The sequence below is a fragment of the Pararge aegeria genome, chromosome 1, assembly GCF_905163445.1.
Source record: "Pararge aegeria chromosome 1, ilParAegt1.1, whole genome shotgun sequence".
Lineage (NCBI taxonomy): Eukaryota > Metazoa > Arthropoda > Insecta > Lepidoptera > Nymphalidae > Pararge > Pararge aegeria.
In genome coordinates, this window is record NC_053180.1 from 5,123,583 (window position 1) to 5,146,188 (window position 22,606).

Below are 22,606 nucleotides of genomic sequence, written 5' to 3' on the forward strand. Positions count from 1 at the left end.
CCAATGTCCATGACATTGAGTTGGTGGGTATTTCGATATAAATACGACTGCATTATCGATACACTTCAGTATAACTACAGACAATGTGTCCCAACAGCACACAAACAAACGACCAACACAGCGTCTTCACCGGCGAAGACGAGGGCCCCGATATCTGACGTCATCCGGACGTGGATCCTCACCACGGTCACTTGGCCGTTCGGATTAAACAATGATTAGTGCAAAAGCCCACCAACACTCAGATTAACGTCGAACAGAGCCGAGGTCCGAGCCCTCGCAGAAGGCACCCTCGGGTCGACGTCTCCCACTCTCCCCCCGATGTCGTCGAGCTCTGGGGCTCTTCTCATGACGAGCTTTCGCGCTCGCCCCACTCCCCCGGGCAACCCCTCAGGTGGTCAGTCGTACATGGACTCGTACGATGCAAAGATACCTCCCGGTGTTTTAGTCGTTTATCATGTTTAAATACTTTTACACAAAAATTACGAAAACATTAAATGAAATTTACTTTCGGCGAACTGGCTTGTTGAGTAGGTGATGATTAAGTGAGTAGCTAAATAAGACTTTTTGAGTCTTAATGTGAAAATATAATAAGATTACATCATTACTAGGTAGGTATAAACTAATAGTTTGACTTCTTGTGACTTGAGTAATTATAATAATAATAAATCTTTATTACCTATTATGTGCAATGGCCTATTGTGTTCATCGATTTTTTTATTAATTTCATGTTCTATTTTAATTAACAGCCTACGCAATCAGAGTGGGGTGATAACTGATGACTTTGTCTAATATGTTTGTGTGCGCCATCATAGCGCCCAAATAGAAGTTTTTGGATTACGTACCTAACGTTAGTAAATTAATAAATACATTTTTATAAAAATTATACATGCAAAAGTTTAGATACCGACGTAATCGTGCCGCTAAGCGATTTAGTGTTCCGGTGCGATGTCGCGTAGAAACCGATTAGGGGGCATGACTACCATACTCCCTAACAGGTTAGCCCGCTACCATCTTTGACTGCATCATCACCAGGTCAGATTGCAGTCAACTGCTAACTTTTAGTGGAATATAAAAAAGATGTATTTTTGTAATTCAATCAAGCAAGATCAGTTGTAGGATTCTGTATGAAATTCAGCATAGATTATAGACTGCAATAGCTTGGCTACTTTTTATCCACGAAAAATAAATAAATATACTACGACAATACACACATCGCCACCTAGCCCCAAAGTAAGCGTGATATATAAGCGTAGCTTGTGTTATGAGTACTAAGATAACTGATGAATAATATACATAAATACTTATAATATACATATAAACACCCAAGAAAAAGAATCCTTAATGTCCATTTTTCTAACATGTCTTGTGATGTACTTACCTAAACCATTTTTCTGTAAATTTGTGAAAATCGTTTTAAAAATTTAAAAAAATATTCAAAAAGTTATTTTATTTGTTTCATTTATATCAATATATATTATTATATTAATATGTTTTTCTTCTATTTTTAAAACATACTTAACATTAAAAAGTAATAAAATGTTTACATAATAAAACAAATGAGAAAAATAGACTGTAAAAGTTATAACTTCAGAATACCTAGTAAACAATGATAAATTGATACCAACAATCGCGACAACCAAATAAGAGCCTTATCGGGAATACAAATTGAGTTTAAAATCAATGAATGCAATTAGCAGAAATGGGTCACACTCTGGATTGTTTATAGTTTAGTAATGTGAGTTGTGGGCGTCCATCTTGGATTTACGGAAACGGACCAATCAGAGGCGAGTGAGCTCGGGGCGGCGCGGGCGCAATGTGACGGTTTTAGGACGAAGTTCAGCTAATCGTTAATTAGGTTTTTGTTAAAATTATACACAGACTACTAGAGTTATCGTATACCTATAAGTAGGTCGGTATTAATAATAGTAGAAAATTATACTGAACTGTACTGAACTATACTGAATTTATAATAATGTGATATGTGAATAACGACTAAGACACCGGGAGGTATCTTTGCATCGTTCGAGTCAAATTAATATCTAGTAAATATGAATTTATAGTTATCAAAAGTTTAATTATTTACCCACTTTATAAATTTACTGTCACAAATGACACTTATTTTTCTGATTAGGCCTTATCTACAAAGGTCTTCATATTAATTTTAAAGGTCTTCTAGACACGAGAGGGTAAAACAGTTGAATTCGCTGTTGAAGCAATTAAATGAAATAAAATGAATTTATTTGCGTGACTATGTGATAATAAGTTCTTAACAAAAAAAATACGCAACATATCCAGTAAGGCAATCCCAACATACAGAATTTTGGTCAATTTAAGTAACATAAGTTAAGTTAAATTATCTAGCTCTCAGGCTTAATTTGTAGAAATTCAGCAATTGAATGGGCCCATGTCGGTCACTGAATTGGTGAACAACTAAGACATTGGGCCTTTGCTCCGAGCCTCTGCCAGCAGGTGATGCCATTCCATCGGTATGGCATCACCTGCTGGCAGAGATATATTAATCCTATACAGTGATACTCGAACGACTAAGACACCGGGAGGTATCTTTGCATCGTTCGAGTCCATGTAGGACTGAGGTGCATCGATAATGAAGTCGTATTTATATCAAAATACCCACCAAGTCAATGTCAAGAACATAAACATCTGGCAAATATGAATTTATAGTTATCATAAGTTTAATTATTTACCCACTTTATAAATTTACCGTAACAACAGTTAAGTAAGCCTGCCTACTTCTAATATCGTAGCAAAGTGGCCATTATAGAGACTCCTGTGTAGGTAAATGAAAATAAAACGATTGCACAGTCCGATTCGCCCACTGATGCTTCCATACCTTGGAAGCTGTTTAATTTAGCCTGTATAGTGATCAGCTTAACTATCATACTTGATCGGCTTAGGTTAGATTTTTTTATCCCCGATTATATCCACTAACAAGGGACAAAATTCACTTGTTCACCTGCACAGAAACAGGGGAGAGGAGAACTCCTTTTGACATATTATTTAGACATTATTTCACACTTGCTGACCATGCTAGGAGCGTGGATGAAATCGTGGGCCCCTCCCACAGTTTATCCACACATTCATTTTGTTTGTCTCCTGTATCCTGTCCAATCAAGCCGTGCTTAAGGCTTTGTTAAGACGAATTAATAAAGAATAATATTTATAAACGTTCTCATACATTGTTCAATTTTAAACATTGTGTACGGTTTATAACAATAACATTTATCATAATGGGTTCCCATTGAATATGCGAGCTCCCAATGACATGTTTCTACACTATCAAGGCAAACTGGAGATGTACTTACCTAAGTATTAGATAAAAGCTGGTGTAAGCGAAAGTCCAGGATACAATAATATAATAATACAATAATAATACTTCCTTTTAAAATCCCATATTTCGCATGTGCCGCCTTTATAATGATTTAGTATCAAGTAATCGTAATACCTATTGACATTTTTAACAAAAGGATAAATATTTTTAAAAATCAAATTATGAAGCACTATTCCACATAAACTTTAGGGAAATTATATAAATATTATTTAAGTGTTTCTTTTTCGTTTCAACTTTAATTTTATCTTTACTTTTTGTTTAATTTAATTTCAAGTTGTGTACACATACTTTGGGTTGTAGCTTAGAACAAAACTTGTTTTTACTTATATTTAGATCCACTTTTAGTTATTACCTGTTTTGTGTACCTAATAACAATAAGTAAATAAATAAATACAGTTGGATTATAGCAAGTACTAACGACAACCTTTTTGCGCTTAGGTACAACTTCACATCAACCGACATTCAAAGATAAAGAAGCAAATTCCACAGTCTTGTACCCACTGTCCGTTTGTCCAGCTATCCCTTGCGTGTCATTTGATGTCGTCTGGCCACACAGGTCTACAATTGCCAAATGTATTTTTGTTTTTACACAGAAAGTGTGTGACGCATACCACTCCGCTTGGGAAACGGATATCTTGCACCCACTAAAAACTCTGTCTCGATGAACTCAGTGGCAAAAAAGAGTACTGGATTCACTTGTGTATTAACCGCACTCATGCCATTGTTTTGACCCACCAATGTATCGTCCCATCCCATTCCATCGTTGTCAGCAGCCTGCCGAACCCTCCAAAGGTGTACCAATGCTGCATTTTTCGGTGCAGCACAGTCTCTTTCCAGCACCCGGGAACCCGTAATGTCCTTCTGTTTTTCTAGTTCCTAGCTTATATCGGTACGTACACTTCCATAGGCGAGAGACAAAGCTTAGCAGTTTTCAATTATTCGACGCCCTCGATTGTTTGTTTGTCAAGACAACTTCGTCGGATCTGTGTATCGCTTTATTCTTACTCTAGTATAATCAATACTTAGGATGTTAGGTCTCAGCTTTAAGTTGAATCTTCTCTCGTAGGAGGGTTTCGTTTAGAATTAAGATTGCCTAATTTTACCTCTATTTACAAAAACATTATAACTTCCACCCGTTCTTTTGGTATTTATGCAGTCACCTGTCTAGTCTGAACTGGGCTGATGATGCTGCCGAGCGAAAACTCGCCCCGCCTATGGGCAGGTTAGGTTACTTAGGTTCGCTACTTAATAAATGTGGCTCTACAGAAAGCCACAGTTCCCGGTATTCCTAGATATTTTTTTTCTTTTATGACGTTTGATTGACGTACCATGAAGATGGCCCACTTGATGAAAGGTTAAAAACAATCGCTTATCAAAAGAGCAACACTTAGCAGGTCACGCAAGGAACATTTCCTACAAAGTACCGCACTCTCAGTGGCTTGCATTTCATACATGCACAAAAGCACTGCATACCCAAATTATTTTATATAAGTCGTATTGGAGGGGAATTTTTCCATTTTGTGCCGTGTACCGGCTTTATGCATACCCTGCTCAAAAGCCCTGTGCACGCAACCACTTGAGTCTTGATATTCCACTTTTATCCAATAAAAAATAGGTTAGGTATAGAATATCTATAATCAGCTAGCTTCTAGTTGCTTCGTAAAAGAAGGACAAAAAGTAGGGATGTGTTCGGCGGATTTTAAGATAGGTCCCGTTACCCCGTACCTGTCTTAAAATCCGTAATCTCTATCTATAAAACTTTACATATCTAAGTACCTATATTCAATCGTTTTTTTTTATATATTCTTCAGTTAAATAAAACCTAATAAAATTACAAATTGCAGTCTAAAGATTAATTTGTAAAAAGAGCCTTGTTAACATACTGGGTTAAAGAAGTATAAATATGACCTGAGGTCAAAGCCACAGACTACAATAATTAACAATATAATCCTCTTCGTTTGATAAATTTAATTAAACGCACAAATTGTACTAAAGTTGCTGCCACACCAGTCGTATAATTACCTTTATTTAATCTGTTTTTTATTCCCATCCTAAACAAGAAGGAAAAGGTACTAAGCGTTAAGTTAAGATACTGTATAGAAACAGAGTAGGAGTATGTGTTTTGGGAAGTGCTATACACTCCTTCCAGTTTGGCCCGCTTGTCTTAGATTAGGTATATCGTCAGTGACCGCAATTTGATTACACATCATGTGAACACTTGTGAACATTTTGACGAGATATTACCTGCTAGATGTTGCCCGCGTTTTTCATCAGTGTTTATTACGGTTTTTTACGAATCCCGTGGGAATTGTTTGTTTTCCTGGGATGAAGTGTTTCAACAGACAATCTATTACTTTCGCTTTTATTTTTTTTATAATATTGGTAAGGATTTCTTAAGTCTTGATCATTATCAATACAAACCGGTCCAATACTGGGCATGGATCTCCTCACAGGATGAGAAGAGCTTAAGTAGTTGTCCACCACTCTGGTCAAGTGCAGATTGGTAGTCTTCACACGCATTTGAGAACTCTAAGGCATACAGGTTTCCTTACCACATTTTTCCTTCAACGTTATCAGTAGCATGTACTTCATAGATGCACAAATGCACTGCCTACCCTAAATATTTCATACAAATTGTATAGAAGAAGAATTTTTCAATTTTATGCGATCTTCCTGCTTCATACCGACTCTAGTTAAAACCCCGCACGTTACTTACCGTTATAGCATGTAATATTTCATTGCTTAAAACGCACATAACCCCTACACAATGTCAGAAGTGCGTGCCGGGAATGGAAATCGATAGTCCTGAAAGTGAGCATGTATTAACCAGTAGACTATCTGCGCCTTTACAAATAATGTCACTGTACTGAACATATCTGTTCTCTGCCTTCTACTAAAAACGCCTAAAGTGGTTTTGTGTGGTAGCTGGAGATCGCATAAAGATTCTTAGCACTCTTTGCCCTACCGTGACTGGGAATGAGGTCGCAATGAACAGTGACTGAGAAAAACGATGGGCAGGTAGATTGGTCATCGGAGGGCTACTTTCGCACAGTTTTCGCTGCTGTCCAACGTTGGCTTATGCTACTTTTTCTACAGTACAGTGTTACAGTAATTTTATAATAATTAAACTGTTGATAAATATAAATTCATATAAGCCAGATATTTTATTAAATTGTATTGTTTTTTAACAAATACGCTTATATCATTATTTAATTAATAAATAGTTTTTTAGAAACAAATACAATTATATTTGTTTAACAACCAATGAGTTGAGTTTCATGACCATAAAATTTCTATAAGAATAGGTAGAAAATAACGCACATAAGTAGGTATATAGATACTTAGAGTAGCTAAGAAGTTTAGAGATTTGTGTGCAACAGAATTTGCACAAATGGTGACGTTTCTGTGGTGTTAAATGTAAATTAGTGCTGTAATTCTCACTTTATATCCCCTGCATGGCTAGCGTGGGCAGAAGACAATTATCTCCCCGGGAAAGGATAAATCTTCTGCCACAGCTTTATCTAGAGTTCCGAGCATTGGCGCACAAATGGAAATAATATACTGATAATATATGTGTTATAATAAGAGGGGGTAAACTTCACCTGTTCCACGTTCCCGTGCTTTAGCAGGTGGACACGTGAATTATATCCCTTGTCAGGGGATATAACGAGGGATATAATTTTTGTCTTCTGCCTGTGCTAGCCCTGCTGGAAAAGGAAAGCACTACACTTTTAGACCTTTTAATTTAGTTTAGAATCCTATAACACAATTTGCACCATTAGCCACAACATAAGCTTATATTTTTCCAACGGGAAATTACTGTTAGATACTTACATAGATACTCACATTTATGAATGAATGAATCCACTTTTATTGTACACCAATTTATATTTGAGAGAATGTGTTGGTATATTATCTAGAGTATTTACCAAGGTATTCCAATAGCCTACGATGCTGATGTGGGAGCACCTTTAAAACTCAAGTGAAACGATTAAAGATAATGTCCACCTATCACATCTCCTGCATTAAACACAATATATTATTCTCTGCATCATATTTTGTACAATTTCTTGGCAGATTTTTCTATCTTTCAAGTCATCATAATTAAATTATTCAATAAAGACGCGCTGGCTGTGATTAATGAAACTAACACAGAGTCAGATAATTTTGATGAGCATGCCGGTGCCCATTAAAAGTGGGTGGGTCAAGGAAGAAGGCTGGCATTGCAAATCAAGAAGGTGCTTGCGCAACCAAAGATCCCGAGAAATTATTATTAAAGATCGTCTAACTACCGCTTGGATTATTGATTTAGTTATATCCGTAGGGATATCCTCATAAGCCTTTATTTTCCTTGCAACATTGATTGCTCATGACTATACGCACTAAAAAGATGATAAATCTAGCTTTCCAAGATCTTTCTAATAAAATTAATTACGCCATAATAATGTTGTGTCTACAATCTCAAAATTAAAATAATGGCGCCAACTAATAAATTAGGCTTGCAACGAAACTAAACGAAACAAATCATTATTTAGCAACAAATTATCTTTGGCTCTTGGACAATGTATATTAAAAAGATGATTTTTCTGACAAAATTGTAATAAATAAAAATGGACATCTCTTAGACATAAAAGAAGAACAGAAAATTTATTTTTTATAATAAAATGTTTTATATCTTTTATTTTCATGGTAGCAACACCAGATATGACAGATGTTTACGCGCCAAACAATATGCCACAATGGTTGCTGGCAAACGGTAGTGTAAAGAATTCTTTTCCAGTTGTTTAGATGTTTATAGTATTAAATTTTATATTTAAACTGGCTAAATTTTAATTGTGACACATTCCAAATAGTTAAACGCAAGTTATGTAGTTATTTTTAACAAAAGTTTGCTTGAATGTGCTATTATGTAGGCGCGAAAGGCAGGTGCTAAAAAAGTGGACGCGTGTGTTTCCATGGTTGATACCAAAAAATCCTGTATTTATGAAGTCAATTGTGGGGAGACAATGTCTGTGACAACCCCACGTCGATCTTTGCGTATTCCTCATACGCACACTCCGAAAATGTCTGAAAGAAAGAAATCTTTGTTTGTGGAGAATGAGGCATCGAGGGAGTCCCTGACGAAACACCGGCATCTTCCCGTGGTGGACAGCGAAAGCGACAGTGATGAGTGCGATCTAGGGATCATCAGCACCCTGGACCAAAGCTCTGGAGATGAAACCGACCACAGTTTACCGAAAACACCAGAAAGGAACCTTTGGCGTTAGTACATTACACATAAATGCCTTTTACTAAATGTTACTTTCAGTATCGGTTACAGTTTAACCGAAAAAATATGCTTTGGATGTACATTCCGTAATTACTATGTAGGTCAAAATTATTTATGCACAACAAGCATAGCTGCCAATAGCTCTGGTTTTTAATAAAAGTTAATATAAATTACCTACATACCTACTTTTTTAGTTAACTCATCAGTATTTTGTTTTGATTTGTGCTCCATACTTCTGTAAGTGATTTGTATGGGCTACTGCCCAGTTTGGTACATTTAAAGCTTTTTTTTATATCATTACAATTAAAGGACCAAGGAAATGGCTAATGGTAAGTGGAAATCCATCTCCTATAAACAGCAGGGCATGGAAAAACATATCCTACATATTGCCGGCCGATTGACGCAGTGGGCAACAGCCCTGCTTACCAAGTCCAAGGCTGTGGGTTCGATTCCCACAACTTGAAAGTGTTTTTCAGTGGGTGTTTATATGTATATTATAAGTATTTATGTATGTTGTTCATAAAAATGTTCATCAGTCATCTTAGTACTCATAACACAAGCTACGCTTACTTTGGCGCTAGATGGCGATGTGCTTATTGTCGTAGTATTTATTTATTTATTGCCACACAATCATAACCCGAGGTGTAGGTGTTAAGCCTCATGTGCCTGCAATTAGCTGGATGTACAAGTTACAACTTAAATTAACATACAGTCATATGGTAAAGTTATAGTTCATATTAGTTGCAAGAGTAAGAGCTATAAGTCTCACATTTCAAGGTGTTGAAACTCAGACCTTGAGGGCAATTGTGGCCTCTCACAGATGTTGTTATTGAGTATTATGTCATAGAAATTATGCTATACACAATTCTTTAAACACAATTCTTGTGAACAAGAATGGCATTATTTTTAGATCTTATTGATTTCGGTCGCCACACAATTCTTTAAACACGATTCTTGTGAACAAGAATGGCATTATTTTTAGATCTTATAGATTTTGGTCGCCACACAATTGGATATAGTTAAATCAAAATAGTTTAACATACATGAATACCACACTGTAGTTTTGTGATATTAAGGGTCTTTAAAAATATGTGGCTAAACATTTTCACTCCCTGACATTTGAAATAAGCTGTTAAAGCAGTTAAAGATGACAAACGATTGCAAAACTATTGCAGCCTGAATTAGGTTTAAATCTTTATTGTTTCACTGTCTCCAATTGACACCAAAAACTATTCTATGTTAATACAATGTTTATTGATAAATGGAACTAGCCCTACAGTTCACACTTAGTTTCATCACTTTCGTTCACTTTATGGGAAGTTTGTGATAAACAACTAAGACACCGGGAGGCATCTTTGGATTGTTCGAATCCATGTAGGACTGAATTGTATTGAAAATGCACCCATATTTATATCGAAATACCCACCAACTCAATACCTGGCCAATATGAATTTGTAGTTATCAAAAGTTTAATTACTTACCCACTTAATAAAATTACCGTAACATTTGTGAAAACATTTGTTTTTTGATTTTTACTGAACAACACATGCCCAAACTTTTTGCATTCACATATCTGTCTAGCATGTGTCTGATTAAAATTAGGATGAAATTTTGCCAATAGATAGATAGAATAGACTATAACCTTGATTAACGCAAGATACTTTTTATGTTATTTAGCAAAAATGTATTCAACATACTGGAAAAAAAATGATTTAAGTTGCATGTACAAAGGAAAATTCATAATATATATTCATAATAATAATTCATAATCATGTGCATAATTCTTCTGAGTGTTCTTTACAATATGAAGAAGAATGACCTTCATACCTACCACTTCAACCTAGTGTTGAATGAATGAATGAATGAATGAATACACTTTTATTGTACACCAAAGAAACAAAAAGTAGTTACAAAGATATAAATACAAATCAAGAGAGTACAATTTGGTGGCCTTATTGCTACATAGCGATTTCTTCCAGGCAACCAATGGCGTAAAAGGAAAAAACATAGAAAAGAGGTAGTGAGTAAGAGCTAGTAGTAGTAGAGTAGGAGCTAGTGTTAAAATAGTGTTAAATTTATTTCATTATCTCTTTGAAAATTGAAGTAGTGCTGACTTGTAAACCACCTACATAATGAAGATGATTCAAATGAGCCTAGAACACTAGTTGGAAGGCATACATAGTCTTGGCAATGCAGGAAATCTCATAAATTACAAAAATAAAGTTAAACTTATAAATTAAAAATACTTTTCCAGTTTATTACACATCTTCATTAGTAGAAACAGAGCTTATAATGAATGTAAAAAAAAAGAAGTACATTTTGCTCTCGAAACTTTGGTCAGCAGAATCTAAGAGCATAATCAATTTTTTTTTACAGATGAAACAAGAGGCCACAATAAGTCTATGAACAGTTTGAAGAACTTCATGAAGTCCCCCTTCACGTTAAAGAAGTATCAAACTAGACATTCCTTTCCGGATACACAATGTGGTTCCTTATCAACACCAGTTACACCACATATACAACACCACCCGGGCACACCATCTTCTACTCATTCATGTGCCAGCGCCCATACTGTCTCCTCAACCTCAAGCAAGGCACGGAAAAGCCTTGCCAGTCTTATCGCGGAAACAGAGAGTTGCAGCAGTTCGCTAAAAGACCTCAATTTTGACACTGATTCAGGCACTGACTCAAAAGAAAACACGCCAACTAAAACATTACGACGCTCGTCTAGAAGGCACAAAATGACGCCAAAATTCCAGAGCTTTAAAGGCATATTAGTTGAGCAGAAGAAAAATGTCACTCCAATAAAAACCGCAGTAGTCTGCTTGACTAAAATGGATATGAGTAGTTACTTATCACCGACACAGATGTTGAAAACGCCACACAATACTTCAGAAAATAAATCTCCCCCGAAATTGAGTCACCGACGATCAGTTATAGAAATAGCTGAGAGTCCAGAGTCTTGTGAGAGTGAAAAGAGTTATAAAAGGCTTCACTACGAAGGGATGGCTGATATAGGTCCAATGCCAAAACAACCTCGATTAGATCCATCTGTAGCACCGAAAGCTCGATTATCTCTCTTCAATAGCGACAGACTTAAAGAAATTCTTTCTACTAAGTCATTCTATGGTAAATCAAACCCAGACTTGAACACCACCATCACTGCAAAACTATCGAATGCTATAGAAACTGTGAATACACAACGTCGTCGTCCATTCTCCCATTCTCATTCCCATAGACGTAAAAGGAAGCCTGGTCAGATTAATATGGGTGTCAGGCATAAAATTCGAAAGCCGAAAATACCTAAGTCGAAAGTCACAAGTGGACAAGGATTTAATAATTCAGCTCCTATCAATATTAATGCAAGTTTTGAACATTCTACAGCGAATAAGTCATTGAATAACGATATTTCAATCATAAGCCAGTCATCTATTGATGGTAAGTTTCAACAGGCTGAATTACTAGTTTAGTTAAGAGTTGTTGCAATCATGGTTAATTTTTCTTTACAAATTATTGCCCTTTTTTCTGTTATTTTCTAAAATTACTGCAATGTAGTGAATCAGTGAGAAGAATCAAACTGAGTCAATCTATGAAATATTTACTTGTTTGTAGTTTGCGTATGTAATTTTTAAAATGCAAATAAATTTACAATTTATTTGTGGGGTAAGTTATTCTTTAGGTAATCACTAATCGAAAATTGATACAACACAGTCATTTTTGTCTCATTAAAAATACATAATCTGAATTTCTACCTGCTTAATAGAATAGCTGGGCTGAAGAGAAACATTGTTTAAAGTTTTACAGTAAATAATATTTTAAAATTAATATAAACTGTAACCAGTATAAAGTTACTAATTCTTGTTACATTTTAGTGAAAACATATTTTATTTTCGTAGACAAAGCAGACCCTTTTGACAAAGAAAAGCAAACAATAGACGCACTACTCAGCCAATGGACTGAGGAAGAGGTCCCGGAATCCGAACTGGTTTACACAAAGCCTCAGGAGTTACCGTGCTTCAACAGCACGGTCATTGAAGCAACCAGTCAAATATTTCAGCCTGTCACCGCAGTACCAGTTATGGATGGTTTTAAACCGCTGGATTCTGAGACTGTTATTGTGGAATTGGGTGCTACAAATGCTAATTTAGCATCAAAAGAACAACAAAATATACCTGAAAATGGTCTTAATATGCAACAGAATGTGATTGATTTGAGTAGTGTAGTACAATCCGGTCAAGATGTAGTAATGATGGATCAGGAAGGCCACGTTAATGCTCATGGGGATATGTCTAAAGATGGACAGTACTTGCCAGTGGAAGGAGGCTATATACTTGTGGACGGAACAATGGTACATGGTATGTAAATATTCGAGTTCTTCCAGAAATTCTAGATTGCAACATCCATATATACTCTTGAGTAATGTGACAAAACAATTTACCTCACAGCTCGCGCAGCTACAATGATAAATGTTCTTTTACCAATCCCCATATTTTTTATAAATTTGAAAATTTATAAATTCTGAATTTCCTCTTGGAATATATATAGCGCAGTGGGTTAGAGGTCGACTTCACTTTCGGCGGTCCGAGTTCGAATCCCAGCACGTACCTCATACTTTTCTTAGTTATGTGCGTTTAAGTAATTAAAATATCACTTGCTTCAACGGTGAAGGAAACATCGTGAGGAAACCTGCATCCCTGGGAGTTCTAAATAATGTTCTCAAAGGTTTGTGGAGTCCACCAATCTGCACTAGGCCAGCGTGGTGGACCCGTGCTCTGTAGTGGGCCGGTAATGGGTTTATGTGATGATGATGATGATGAATTCTTTTCAGGCCAAAAAGAGATACCAGATTTGGACGAAATAGAGCGTGAACTAAAAATGCTCGATGAGCAGATATTACAAATGGTGCAATCCAATAACATAGATGCAGATGCAGTTTTGTCTTCCACCGAATCTGAGTCTTATGTCACAAGTGAGTCACAATAAAATAATACTTCGCGATGAATAAAGACCATAAATCTTTCTAATGACTTCCATGATGGTGGATGTTGTATTTAGTTACTTAATTATCTCCGTCAAATTCAACTTCAAATTCTCAATGGTTTTTTTTTATTCGAAAGGGTGTGCAAAATCTTAAATAGTTTAAGACAGGTGCTCCCTACCTTTTTAAGTCAATGGCGCGCTATTAAAAATAGATAGGTACTTGTTACTTAGGCAGAACACAATCAAAAATAAAACACCCTCATTATAAAACCACAATAAATAATAAAGAATTAAGAAAAATAAAACTACCCCAACAATAGGTTGGCTGGATAGCTTAGTGATCTCCACACAATTTTGTGGGACAACCCCACTGTTACACAAAAACTATCAAAAAATATTCTTTTTGATTATTTTGAAGTACAGAAGAAGCACCTCTGTACTTTCTACGGGGCCCCAGTTTGGGAACCCCTGGTTAAGGAGACAGTATTCTTTTACCTGTTCATTAAAGTAGGTTAAAAAAGTTAGTAATTTTTTTTTAACAGTCCATTAATAATAAATATAAATATTACAGACTTAGAAGTCGCCAACTCTACCGAAGACAACAAGGAGAAACCACAGAAACTTTTCTCCATATTTAGTGAACCTAACCCTGGCATTAGTATTCCAAGATCTAAGGAATCAGGTAAGTCAGTTGTCATCAAATAAAAATATAAAACATATATATAGCATTTGACGGCCGATTGGCGCAGTGGGCAGCGACCCTGCTTTCTGAGTCAAAGGTTGTGGGTTCGATTCCCACAACTGGAAAATGTTTGTGTGATGAACATTAATGTTTTTCAGTGTCTGGGTGTCTTTATGTATATTATAAGTATATGTGTACATTATTCATAAAAATATTGATCAGTCATCTTAGTACCCATAGCACAAGCGACGCTTACTTTGAGGCTAGATGGCAATGTGTGTATTGTTGTTGTATATTTATTCATTTATTTATTTATTTTATAATATAAATCTATGTTAGATAATTAGTTATAACTTGCGATAGTAATTATTGGTTAACCATTACTAATAACTTTAGTACAGTTTACTGATTAATGATTTTATATTTGTTATAATTTAATGGGTACCTAGTAAATTTAAATCAAAATATTACTTAAATGATATGTATTCTCATAATCTTTCATTGAATTATCTTTGTCCTTATTGATAACAACTTTTGTTGCTTATGATTTGTCAGCTGCTGAGGAAAAAAGCAAGAAAGTCTTACTTAAAAGTGGGAATAATCAATACATCATTGATGCTGGACAAAAGAAATTCGGTGCTACGCAGTGCACGGAATGCGGCGTTATTTACCAGGTCCGTATTTTAAATTCCTTTGAATATCCTTTAATTTCTCATAGATTACTTCTTTGCGTTAAACCCGATTACTTATTAAGGATTAAATGTAATGGGTGAGCTCTCTGTAATCTAAGACTGCATGATCACTTACCACTAGATGAGATTTGAATCAAGGGTTAACTTGTAGTGGAATAAATAATAAAGTAGTCAATATCAAGGGTTTTCTTTTGTGTCTACCAAAACGTCGTTTGTTTATTTATTAAGGTTTATTCCGCATTGATTTAGGGAATAGGTAGTTGCAAAAGAAAAGAGCTCCGTTTGTGCAGTTCAGCCTAATTCTAGTATCTTTCCAGTCAGTTCACGGTACCACCAGATACGTAGTAACAGCTGAGTGGGCCATCGGTAAACAATTTACAGTACACAAAGAAACAATGTTAAAAATTATATTAAATTATAATATTTTTCAGATTGGTGATCCTGAAGATGAACATGATCATTTAGTTCATCACAACGCTACCGATGTACTAAGGTTCAATGTAAGTATTATGATAACGATTTATAAGTAATTAAATATAAAGCCTTTGAGTGAAATTTTAGTAGGTTCATCATAAAACTGTCGACAACTTGCAGGAATAAATGGGGTCTAAGTATCCTACCCTGAGGCACCCATCTTGATTTTTTGACCTAGTGACAATTATCCTTATTATTTTTTTTGCGTGATTGTAGGTTAATAACAACAAAATAACATATCATATATTTAAGAAGTTAAATCTTTGTTTATTTAAATAATAACATAATTGCAGTGGCGTGCAAAGGGTATGCAGATGATATAAAACGAACAAAATCTCCAGTACGATAAATACTTAAGGGTAGGCTTTTAATAACTTTTACAATGCCTATCCTAAGTTTTTTTAAACTTAGATTTTGGTGACTTAATATGTCAAATGCTTTGGTTAGAATTGAGTAAATTTGATAAAAGTTGAAAATAATTCCAACCGAGTGGCATGTCGTGTCGTGACTGCTCAAATATTGTATAAATTTACGTTTGTGGAGTGACACTTCTTTGCTTTACTTTCTTACGCTTGTATTATTTGTATTGCTTTTTCGGGCGTAAAACACTAGTTTATACAACGTGTAACCGAATGACGAAGTGTTAAATCGCCCTATAAAATATTAAATCAAACTAATTTTTCAATACAAACTAATTCAAAACATTCTTAGTGTTTACTTATGGCAAACCTATTGAAGATAAAAGACAGACACGTGCATAGTACCTACGCTACGCGACGCGCACCTACTAAAGTGGCAGGAGTCCCTTGATTTTACTTTATATGTGATGTTAGGGCTGTTTATGATTTATTTTAGTAAAAACTATAGCAATGGTTTACTGATAAACTTTTAGCGTTTCGGTTTCACAGATAAGTCTCAGAGACCGTAAATAATGTACCTCTAAGGCCTTTGAAGTAATATTTTGGTTTTCGTTTACACATATTGTATGTATTACTTTCTATCTTTGGAATGGTAAACAATTTTGTTTTTGCTCCAGGGCTGGAAGGAAGAGTGTATAGTAGACAGAACGGCTACCGGCCGTTGCATCAAAATTCGCGGAGGCGAATCCGGCTGGAAGCGAGTGGAAAGTGTACTATCTCGAGTCGTCCACCCGCAACTGGGATACGCTCCGGAACTGCCGAGGCAACAACACGCTTATACTGTGAGTTCACGATTTACTAGCTTCAATATTTACAGTATTTGCTATTTTGTAAGTTACTAAAGCGGTGAGAGCGCATTGGGTAGGAGCACGACTTCACTTTCGGGGGGCCGACTTCGAATCCTAACCTAACTTTTCTAAGTTATGTGCGTTCTAAGTAATTAAAATATTACTTGCTTCAACGGTGCAGGAAAAGATCGTGAGGAAACCTGCATGCCTGAGAGTTTTACATAATGTTTTCAATGGTGTGTCGAATCCACCAATCCGCAACGGGCCAGATACGGCCTTAAACCCTTCTCATTCCTGTAGTGTCGAAAGGGGTAATCTAGATAACATCTATGGTTTTCGATATAAAGGCTATTTCTCTTTTAGAGTTCCGTGCCCAAAGGATCTGTCCGGTCAGTCTTCGTTAGTCACCAGGCTGTATCTCATGAACCTTGATAGCTAGACACTTAAAATTTTCACATATTATGTCATTAGGGATGAATAAAATGGATGCAAATGATGTATTTTAAAAAATCACAAAATTTGAAGAAGTAACACTATTGCACGTATAACTTACAGGAAAAGAAACAGTAAGGAGTATACAGTACACAATGTAGACACGCAAAGGCGGCCTTATTACTGCAAGCAATCTCTTACAGGCAACCTTTGTAGATGGGACTTATAGCAAGAGAACGGGATAGTGCCAAGAGTGTTGATAGATGTACATAATTTAAAAATTTAAATAAATATTTGACTTAGTTATAAAAAAAAAATTCAATCCATATAAGGTTCTAAAACTTCAAGGATCTGTTTGTCGGTTAGAACGTTGTGGTTAGTTGTGGGTTGAAAAGTTGTTACATAATTACATGCATTTAAGACTAAATGATCAAATGGTTAAAAGATCACTTGCTTCAACGGTGAAGGAAAACATCGTGAGAAACCTTTCTCAAAGGTGTGTGGAGTCCGCCAATCCGCACTGGGCCAGCATGGTGGACTACAGCCTTAACCCCTTCTCATTGTGGGAGGAGACCCGTACTCTGTAGTGGGCCAGTAAAGGGTTGATGTGATGATGATAATTAAATGATAATAATTGTTTCTTCCAGGCATACTTGTTCATTGAAAAGAAGCAAATAGTTGGATGTTTGATAATGGAACCAAAGTCAAGGGCCTACAAACTGTTACCCGGAGAGCCAGATTGCTGCAGTGTTGAAGATTATCCTGTCAAGTAAGTCATTCTTGATTCTCTATGTCATCACCTCTTTTAGGAGAAAGGGTATGAGACTCAACACCTTGATCCAATACAGGTTGGTGTACATGCATTAACTATTATCACAACTTAGTGCAACCTGCAAGCAACCTGAGTTTATAATATCGTCAAAGCGTGCAGTCAAGAAGAAAGTGTGAAGTCTATCTTTATCAGTATTAAGCCAGTGTGGTGAACTATGTTCTAAATTAGTCTCATTCTAAGAGGAGAATTCGAATTAGAATTCTCATTCTAATTCCCTGCACAGTAGTGGGCCGGTAGTCCTACTTCCTACTAATATTATAAATGCGAAAGTTTGTATGGCTGCATGAACATTTCTACTCTTTTACGCAATAAATACAGGCTATTTTTATCCTGGAAAATGTACGGTTCGTTTGGGATTTATGACGGCCGATTGGTGCAGTGGGCTGTTCGATCCCCACAACTGGAAAATGTTTGTGTGATAAACATGAATGTTTTTCAGTGTCTGGGTGTTTATCTGTATATTATAAGTACTTATGTATATTATTCACAAAAATATTCATTATACAGTTGTGCTGATTTTGAGTGAAATTGAAAAATCGATTCTGTGACGTCGAATTTATCGTCATAAATCGTTCATAATTGATAAGTTTAACTACGTGAACTTCAGTTAGTGAGATAACTTTTGTATCCTGGTATCCTCATAATCTTAAGTTAGCGAGTTTGTAACTCAGACATCTTTGTGCTTCCAATGTTATATTCCTTTTTTGCTTCTTAAAAATCCTAACTAATGTATATAAATGTAAAAGTGTGTTTGTTTGACCTTCCTTAACGACCTGACTCAGCAACAAATCGACTTGAGTTTGCCATAGTGTTAGTTAAAAGGACGGTGAGTAAAATTGGCTACTTTTTATCCCGGGAAAAGTAACGGGTCTCATTATACAAAACTGTAATAAACGCGTAAGAATGGGATAACTAGTAGTAATTAATTTTTTAGTACCCATAACACAAGCTAATCTCACTTTGGGGCTAGACGGCGATGTGTACATTGTCGTAGTATATTTATTTATTTTATAAGTAACCAAAAAAATTATATGAAAGAAAATGACTCGACGAAACCGCGGGTAACAGCCATTGGGCTGATGATGATGAACAATTTTAGAAGCCATTAGCAGTTAATAAGCATATATTTTGTCTTCTTTTAGGTGCGGGGTATCACGGATTTGGACGCACAAGTCGTTTCGACGCAAGGGCATTGCGGTGAGACTGTTGGAGTGCGCCCGCGCCTCCCTTTTGCATGGGATGGCGGTCGTCCGCTCCGACGTAGCGTTCAGCGCCCCCACTCCCGCGGGAAAAGGTCTCGCCACAACTTACTGTGGGACACCCAACTTTTATGTGTATTTGGACTGATCTGTGAAGTGTTAGTGAGTGTGACTACATTAAATTTTGAATGGTGTCAATCCTTAAGTGCCTTTTCGTGATCCACATCTACGGACATACTGTGTTTGTATATGTTGATGTGTGTGGCGTGCACAGGGTTTTCGACTAGATGGCGTAAAATGGAAAAATTCCACTCCAATACGAGTTATATAAAATAATTTGGGTATGCAGTGCTTTTGTGCATGTATGAAGTGACCGCCACTGTTGATATGGATCATGTTATATTAATATGAGTTTGGATTGGTTTGTGAAGTGTTTCTATGTTACTCGTGTACAAGTGACGTTTTTATTTTTGAATTGGATTGCGTTAAGTAATGCCTATAATAACGTTAAATTCAATATATTTTTTTATTGTGCTGCATAATTCGATAAACCATAACAAAGACCAATTGTAGATTTAATGTGTGAACGCAAGTTAATGTATTTGGACTGATTTCTAAAGCGTTAACGTTTTATCAGTGTGCCCGTGAGTACGTTTTGAATGGCACGTTTGTACGCTCAGATGTGGCATACATGTAGGAAATTTTATTATTAATAGAACACAGCTTAGCAAGACCAGTCAGTCAAAAGAGCAGAGATCTACTTACAGAAATGTCCTTTTCTCTGGCATGCAATTACAGATGGCTGCATAGAAGTTTGCTGCTGTGAAATAGACAGTGTACTTGAGATAATTAAAACCAGAAAAGTGGTTTTTGTTTCGATTAAAAAAAAAACAATCTGCATTGCCATCTTTTTAAAAACTTTCAAAAAAATTCACTGACTGGTTTAGAGCTCTCCTACAAAATAGATAAGGTAGCTTATCTGTTATGTAGCAGGACGCGTCAAAGATTCAATTTTGGATACCATTTTCCAAAAGTTATTTTCCAACCATTGGGAACAATATTTTGATCTGAAAGGTAGAACAGATAGTATCTCCTATTCTTTAATGTACAATGTTTATTGTGATTTTGCCAAATTTGCATAAAGCATGAAAGCTATATCATTAGCATTTGATTATACTTACTAAACAAAAAGTTGAACGATAAATTATTGCCCTTACAAGATTGAAACCGTAAAGGCATAGTTTGACTCACAGGCCAAGCTGGTACATAACGAATGCTCAAAACTTTAGATTGGGACCAAGATATGTGATTTTAGAATTTAATCCTTAGGATTGCTTTATACTGCAATTATATTGTAATTCGGTATTGTTTTCACTTTATGTGCCAAATTGGTGCAAATATTTGTTATGGATGTGCCTTAAAATAGATATTTTATGTTAATTTTATTTGTCGTAAGAAGTTTAAGAAAATATATAAAAATGAAAATGTTAGTAACATAAAATTTCATGGGCATTTTCGATGTTGTATTGGGGTTTCCTAATCGAGACGCCGCGTAAAGCAAACTGACGAAACGAAACAGGCCTTTTAGAGCATTTTTATATATATATATCTTCATGTCACATATTTTATTTATGTAAAATTATGACAAATAATAATATATTGCAAAACAATTTACCAGGGCACCATAATGGCATGGACTTTAACTTTACCAAGCTACAAACTTTTTGATTTTTCTGATTGTTCTGGTATTTATTATGTTTTTTTAGGATATGTTTGGAATCTCTAAGAGATATTTAAAAACAAGATTGAGTACTTACTGTAATATTTTTTTATATTCTTGATAGTATTTAGAAAACATGCTTTAAAACAATTGTACAATAGTCACTTAGTTTGGTAAGATTATGCATTTTTTTTTAAACTCTAAATTTAAAAGTAACACCCTGATAACTTCTTGATTTTTGATTTTCTGATACTGCATGCAAAACGCATTTTTTAAAGGTCAATTATTATGACATCTCATTAATCCATACTCAGTTTGATGTCAAAAATTTCCATTGAATGCCATAGTAACTCAAGCATCAATTGTGAAAATTAAGTTAAATATACTGTAAAGTACCATTAATCTGTCAACATTTTACTTGAAAACTTTCTCTAACATCAATGGTACATATGTAAATTATTTACCATTTCTTAAATCTTATCTAATAGCAGATAATTTACGCACTAAACAATTTTTATTCGTTTTAAGTTTTATTTTAACATATTACAGGCAAATCCTGCATGTGCAAAGTGAACATTGCTCAGATAGACTTGATTTTGCACATTGCTTTAGAGCATTCTTGTAATATGTTTACCTCAGTCAAACGCTTACTTTGCTCTCTATTTAATGTGTAATGACTATTTTAAATAATACTTAGTCTTATGGGCCATTATTCACTGTAATATTGTAATCTTGATTTCCAAACTCAGTCTATGACACTTCTTCATACAATTTCCTAAAATTATGATGTCACAAATTTTAGTCATGCATGTGTTATAATAAGAATGTAATAGAAGAACGTATTTTTCGATTTAAATTCTAAAACATCTTCCTATAAGAACTTATCAATGTCCAAAAATGTATGTGAGAATCTAAGATAACAATGGAAAAGTCGGGTTTTGCATTTTAGCTCCTCTTAGGGTTTATAAAGGTTTTCGCATTATATCCTAAAAAGAATTTCTGATCCTTAATTTTATTTCTTCATAATATTTTATTTTACGCATTTTATATTTGCTTTTTATTATTTTAATTTATTCACTTTTTTGTCTGCATTCTAATGTCTGTGTTTTTAGTTAAATACCAGTCTAGATATAAATTACAACATATGTTGAAAAACTCCAACTTCAAATAATAACTTAATGAAACAAAACAACTTGCGTTCGTAGTAGAGTTTTTGTGACAGAGCTTGTCTGGAGAAGTACTACTGCTACATATTACTACTACAACATACGTTTCTATGCTGGTATAAAATTAAAGACTTGCCACATTCGGTTTAGATATATGTTTTTAATATATTAGAGGCGAGTCCAAAGATGTTTGTACCTTTACATTGCCATAGAATTGTAAATAATATTTATTTAGTAATTTTGTTGTTTTAATTACAAACGAAGGTTTTGTACGAACTCGCACGTTGAATACATGATGCTGACATGTTATTTTAAGCTTGGATTGTAATTCTTTTTTCAGACATTGCACTTATGTCAATTTGGTTTTAATAAAAATATTTTTTGATAACTTTTGCATTATAATTAACTAATTGTTGCCCGCGTTCTTCGTCCGCTTTTATTTTTTTGCCCAACCCCGTTGGACAATTTGTTTTCCTGAGATACAAAGTAGCACTTCGTACTCCTACTCTTTAGGGGGAAGGCGATGTAAGATGGGGCAAGTATAATAACACGCGAGAGAGCACTTACCACGTAAGAGTACGCCAAATTTATGTGTTTAACCGCG

The 22,606-nt window shown here is 35.2% G+C and overlaps 1 protein-coding gene across 2 annotated transcripts; it reads left to right on the plus strand.

Annotated features, from left to right (window-relative positions):
- The first annotated feature begins 8,100 nt into the window (after positions 1–8,100).
- Positions 8,101–22,390, plus strand: LOC120623393. 2 transcript variants are annotated; one of them, XM_039889407.1, is made up of 10 exons: positions 8,101–8,611; positions 10,995–12,056; positions 12,515–12,973; positions 13,447–13,587; positions 14,170–14,280; positions 14,827–14,954; positions 15,404–15,472; positions 16,483–16,647; positions 17,733–17,854; positions 19,060–22,390. In XM_039889407.1, the coding sequence occupies exons 1-10, from the start codon at positions 8,305–8,307 to the stop codon at positions 19,262–19,264; spliced, it is 2,769 nt and encodes a 922-aa protein (XP_039745341.1). In that variant the 5' UTR covers positions 8,101–8,304; the 3' UTR covers positions 19,265–22,390. The 2 variants fall into 2 exon arrangements, with proteins under 2 accessions (XP_039745341.1, XP_039745349.1); XM_039889415.1 differs by having other exon boundaries at positions 14,836–14,954.
- Positions 22,391–22,606: the final 216 nt, after the last annotated feature.